Source organism: Conger conger, chromosome 7, assembly GCF_963514075.1.
Source record: "Conger conger chromosome 7, fConCon1.1, whole genome shotgun sequence".
Lineage (NCBI taxonomy): Eukaryota > Metazoa > Chordata > Actinopteri > Anguilliformes > Congridae > Conger > Conger conger.
Genome location: NC_083766.1, coordinates 2,954,850 through 2,960,840, shown reverse-complemented (window position 1 = coordinate 2,960,840; position 5,991 = coordinate 2,954,850). Strand labels below are relative to the sequence as shown.

At 39.5% G+C, this 5,991-nt stretch overlaps 1 protein-coding gene across 3 annotated transcripts; it reads left to right on the top strand.

Moving 5' to 3' along the window:
• Nucleotides 1–620: 620 nt before the first annotated feature.
• On the top strand, nt 621–5,557 carry LOC133133942 (uncharacterized). 3 transcript variants are annotated; one of them, XM_061250253.1, is made up of 2 exons: nt 621–733; nt 3,646–5,557. In XM_061250253.1, the coding sequence occupies exon 2, from the start codon at nt 3,672–3,674 to the stop codon at nt 5,106–5,108; it is 1,437 nt and encodes a 478-aa protein (XP_061106237.1). In that variant the 5' UTR covers nt 621–733; nt 3,646–3,671; the 3' UTR covers nt 5,109–5,557. The 3 variants fall into 3 exon arrangements, with proteins under 3 accessions (XP_061106237.1, XP_061106235.1, XP_061106236.1); XM_061250251.1 differs by lacking the exon at nt 621–733 and adding an exon at nt 1,629–1,822; XM_061250252.1 differs by lacking the exon at nt 621–733 and adding an exon at nt 3,142–3,242.
• The last annotated feature ends 434 nt before the right edge of the window (nt 5,558–5,991 follow it).

The window sequence follows — 5,991 nt, the reverse complement described above, 5'->3', positions numbered from 1 at the left end:
ATCACGTAGTTGTCTTCATTCATTACCGTTTGGACGCAGATCAATCAATCAATAGGGGGCGTTGTATATGTGAGATTTACGTATGTACGTATGGATGGAAATACTTAGGTCCTCACTCAGGCTTCACGAGGTTGGTGGCACTTGCTTGTCGATGCAGAATGGCATTATACTCGTGTTTTGCCGTATTGAAATTCATCTAATAATAAAAGACTAATATGAAACATCAAAAAAAAAAAAACAAAACAACAACAACAACAAAAAAACAGCTTGGCAAGGTTTTAAAACAGCCAGTTTGAACCAGCTCCATACTCAACATAGTTTGACCATCTGAAGCTATGTTTTGAAACAGCTGGTAACTGAAATAGCTGGATTCTACGCCAGGGTTATCAATTCACTGACACTTTATTCGATACCAGACCTTGTCTGGCTTGCTTTCACTTTATAATGTGTCTGCGTGTGACGGGTGGGAGGGGGATAAGCCAGAGATACACCTGATTTCATTTCACATGATCAGGTTTAATGAGTCACCTGATGCTTTCTCCTCGTGTGACCAGAAGTAATGCAGGTAAAATAGTATGCCGGGCAGCCGCTCTTTGTTTGAAAGTAGTTGGTGCGACAAACGCAGTGGTAAGAGCACTGTTTGCATAGGGATTCTGCCGGCGGTGATCTAATACGAAGCGGTGTATCAGTCGTCTGGTGCCTGGTTGTCATCTTTGCCTGTAGTACGTGCATGGTGCGTCAATACTCTCAGCTCCCTCGTTCACGTCACATCCCAACATAACGAAGGATGGCTAGCGGTATGAATGTTGATCGAGGATTTTATGAAGGAGCGAATTGTAGCCACTGTTTTTCCCTACTTCAGAAAAAATGTCAAACTAGTGAGTCAAAGCTAGGTTGTAGGAAGTTACTCTGTGTGCCTTACTAGTGTGTAAAACCACCTCCAAGTTTGTTTGTTTGTTTGTTTATTATCTTTTTGTTTGTTTGGCGAGGCCTGTTCTTTTCTTTCCTTTGCCAGCCGGGGCTGGGGGCATGCAGAGGGGTGGTAATATACATGCCAGTCCAGCTAGTGTGCTGTGGTCATAGGCAGTGTTGTCTTTGGTGGGGCCTTTTACTAAGTGTGTGATGCAGTAACTTTACTGGCTGTGGCTGTATTATTGTACTATTGGAATAGTATGTGTAATATTTATAGATACTATTTATACAACTTTTTCCACCTTGAACAAAGTCTTTATTGATATATATTCTACGTCAACCAAAATACACCAGAAATTAAAGTGCATTATTTTTGTACACCGTCTCCTCGTGCATTCATTCATTTGAATACCTGATAGTGGGGAATACCGGGTTACTCCCGGACCTAGTTACTCAGACCCTTAGTGATCTCTTTTAGTGTGGTCTAGGTTACATGCGTAAAACATGAAGAATAAAAGTTATATTGCACCCCTTCGTCGAATTAGCTGTTTTGCCACCTCCAGTAGGCTAGTATTGTGATCAGGTAGTTGTCTTCATTTATTACCGTTTGGACGCAGATCAATCAATCAATAGGGGGCGTTGTATGTGTGAGATTTGTGTGTGAGATCACAAAAGGCACTATTGGGCCACACCTCAGATCTGTCATCTTTACAGCTAAATGATCTGCGTAGCTACAGAATGAGCCTCCGAGTCACCACCAAAGAAATACGAGTAGCCTTCGCTGCTTCTGATTTGATCATCTGACCTCTTCCTCATTCCTCATATATATTTTTTCAAAATTTAAAAGTGAAACATTTCTGGGTTTCTTCAGAAGACTTACGTATGGATGGAAATACTCAGGCTTCACGAGGTTGGTGGCACTTGCTTGTCGATGCAGAATGGCATTATACTCGTGTTTTGCCGTATTGAAATTCATCTAATAATAAAAGACTAATAATATGAAAACAGCGTTGTTCAAAACGCTGTAGGAAACTATCAATTACAATTTGAACAACGCGAAATAGGCTAATCTAATTCATATCGTGGGGTTTAGTCACAGCCTACGTTTGAACTTTTAAAAATGCTTTTTCGTCGGGCATGGGCATTTGGACAAACCGTGAGAAACAAAGCCACGGTCCTGAAGATTACTTGTTCTTTAATTGGATTCTATTTTCCCATTGTTCTTCTGAATCTGTTTTAGTACGTGGCAATTTGACATTTTAATTTTCTCGGAAGTAGCCAAGGAAAATAATGTTTCTTTATGGAGCGCCACGTGTAACAACATCTCCATTTCGTTTGGTGTGAAGCTGTGGGACCGCTTATTTCCGTTTTTCCCCGCCATATCTCATTTTGTTTTAATTTGTTTTCGTGTTGGTGCGCTTTGCTTGTTGGTGCGCTTTTATTGAAAACGTCAGCTAATCAGAGAATTACACCAGTAATGTGATGGTGCTTCTGGCAAATCAACCCTGATTGCAAAGGCATTTAAGGCACCATGACAAAGATATTAAAATAATGTAAATAAAATATGACATGCCAAAGAATTGCTATTGCTAGATGGCGTAGCCACAAACCGTATCACTAACCGTATATATAATTTGGCGAAAATTATATATACGGTCGGATAATTTCGTTTGTAAGTTTTAATTCTATTAATACGTTCCCTGCACTCGTGATAAATGCAACATTTCGAAGTATTCCTGCAGTGTTTTATTCATAAATAACACGACTTTATCTCATAACTCGGTCAAACAGTCGCTGCATGTGGTGCATAATCTTAGAGCGAGTCGATGGGCCTAGTAACGTCGCACGTAGAAGTTATCCCAAAGTGATAGTTCGGGGAATACTCTTAGAATAGTAAGCAACTTTAGTAAGGTATACCTTTCGAGTCTTCGTAAAACGCTCAGAGACTCCGTTATCAGGAAACGCGGCCTTGGTCTGGAAATGTACCGCCTATAGGCTTATAAAAAGACTTTAACAATCAATTGTGATTAGATAGTAGGCTGTATGCTAGGTCGTTTATATTTAAACATGAATATAATTAGATTGTTATTATCGTAAATCGGAATATAATTGTCGAGTAGTTAATGCTGGGAATCGCCTCGTTATTCAACAATGCCTACCCATTCAGGGGTCCTAGGTAAATTGAGGTAATTTGTAGGCTTACGTATATTTCAAATATTTCATTCTCTCCAGCTGAGACGTTTAAACTGTGCAAGTTCTACACTTTTCAAAGCGGAGACGCGCAATACTTACGGATTCGCTTGGCGTTATGAAAACAAACAAACAAACAGGTAATTTTGAATATTGCACAGAGGAGGTTCATTCTATGAAACACACATTTAAAACAGATTCATTTTTATGTACTATTTCATACAATATATCTGCAGTATATGTTATGTAAATGATGTAATGGTAAATCACAAGTAACATTAATGCCTTTTGCTTACAACATTGTACAACTTAAATTCAAGATACATGTAGGTGCTGCTCACATTATGGCAAATTTAAATGAACAAATTTCCATTTAGTGACACGCAAATTTGACTTGGATTAAAATGTTGGAGGTTGAAAAGTGCAATCTCATGAAATCTGTCCCCAAATTCCACTCACAAATTATCAGTGACTGGAATATTGGATGCCTGACATAACAGAACTTTGTTTTATGTTATATTACTTTTTTCGTTCCTGCTGCAGGTTTGAAAGACATCAGCTGGTTCTACATGGAGAAAAAAACGTTACTGAAATGGACATTATGCATTACAGTCATCTTTGTATTAACGACTGCCATGTGGATGAATCGTAAGAATTTCAGCTCAAGCCTTTACGTACACGATGACACAATTATCCATAATGATGACAGTCCAATACACTCAAACCAGACAACTATAACCCCAATTAATAACTCAAACCAGACAACTATAACCCCAATTAATAACTCAAAACAGACAACTGTAACGCCAATTAAGAATGCAAAACAGACAACTGTAACCCCAGTTAAGAACTCAAAACAGAAAACTATAACCCCAATTAAGAACTCAAAACATTTAATGGTTTCTGCCTTCAAAGACCACAGGGTAAATGGAGCAACTCGGATCATCAGCATCTTAAACAGAGACCACCTGCGGCCACTGTTTTGTATTTTCTGTTGTGGAAACAATTATTCCACTCCTGCAGAAATAGATGTGCACAGTGACCATTTTGGATTTTCATATGTGACCACTGATGTGCTGTGTAAAAATAAACCAAACTGCAATGCCACACACGTCACAGTCTCTCTCCTGCCAGACAAGGTGGACAGCCACATAGACTTCCTACCAATACAGAACCAGAAATGGCAAGAGGAAGCCTTCCCATATGAATTTACAATTTGCATCTCCAACCTGTTTGCAAGCTATAACAATGTCCTTCAGTTTGTACAGACTATGGAAGTGTACAGGCTCCTGGGTATTCAGAGAGTGGTTATCTACAACACCAGCTGTGGTCCAGACCTTGAGAAGGTGCTGCATTACTACAGTGAGGAGGGCATGCTGGAAATTGTACAATGGCCAATAGACCAATTCCTCAATCCCTCCAAAGGCTGGAACTTCAAAGAGCATGGGGGGGACATGCAATACTATGGTCAACTGACTACTCTTAATGAGTGCATCTACAGAAACATGTACAGGTCCCGGTATGTGCTGCTGAATGACATTGATGAGATCATTATGCCTTACCAACACGCAAACCTACATCTGCTCCTGGAGGATCTCCAACACCAACAACCAAATGTGGCCGTTTTTCTCATTGAGAACCACATCTTCCCGAAAAGCCAGTTTGATGAGAGTGGCCGGTTCAACCGCACAGAGTGGAAGAAGGTGCCAGGGATCAACATCCTGGAACATGTTTACAGAGAGCCAGACAGGAAGCACGTTTTCAATCCTACCAAGATACTTGCCAATCCCAGGCAGGTGGTGCAGACGTCTGTGCACTCAGTCCTAAAGAATGCTGGAGGTACTTACAGGGTACCACCAGATGTGTGCAGAATTGTGCACGTCAGAGGGCCCCTACAAGGGAGCCTCACCAAGGAACAACTGTTTGTGGACAAAAAGCTTTGGGAATTTGAAAAGGCCCTCCTGCCAAATGTTGATAATGTATTGAAGAAATGTGGGATCTTTTAGTTTCCTTTTCTGTAAAGTTTCTGTGAAGTTTGAGTTCTCTGCGCTTGCCAAGCGAGTACCAAGATTGTTCCTGTAGCATTTGGGTGAAGGGGAAGGAATGAAACATGAACTCATATTTATTTATTTGTCTGGAGTGGACTCTGAGTGCTTCCACTTCTATTTACACAAAAATTGGGAGATTAATGATTTTAGCACATTCTTCTGCTGATTGATATGTTTTTGTGGAGCAATCCATTCTGAATTTATCGATGTGCTTATTCTTTTGAGTATTCCACTTGCACGAATGTATCGATTGTCCATCAGCCCACACTTTTATGCAGAAAGAATTCCTATCTTGTGGCTGATGAAAGCATTCATATCTCATGTTACCACAGAATGTTAATTAATTTTAAGAATGTCAAACTACCTTCTTCAATTATATGCCCTGCAATTAATTTTTAAATATGTGACCTTTCCATTATTTACTTTTTTTAAACTATGTGTCGATATCACATTGCTCTATGCTGTTCTGTATTGTGTTTGATATTTTTGAAGCTATAAACCCAAAAAATAATACATTAAAATGATGAAATACAAAGGTTAACTCTTATAACAATGATATTGGAAACCTAATACTGGAAAGTCTGTGTTTTTGAGACATCTGCGAAGACAACAGGCAAAGCACAAGAGGTGTAATTTCTAATGTCTTTCAATATCTACCCTGACATCTGTATCAAAACAAGAACTGTTTCTCATAACTAAATAACCTTTTAGTTTTACCCTCCCACACAAAAAGAAAATGTTTGTTTGTTGGATAGAAGCTGGCCAAGACACTTTTATTAGTCACTATTGCACTCCGCTGGCAGGATGTGGGGTGCAGCCTAAAAAACGCAATGAAGCAGTG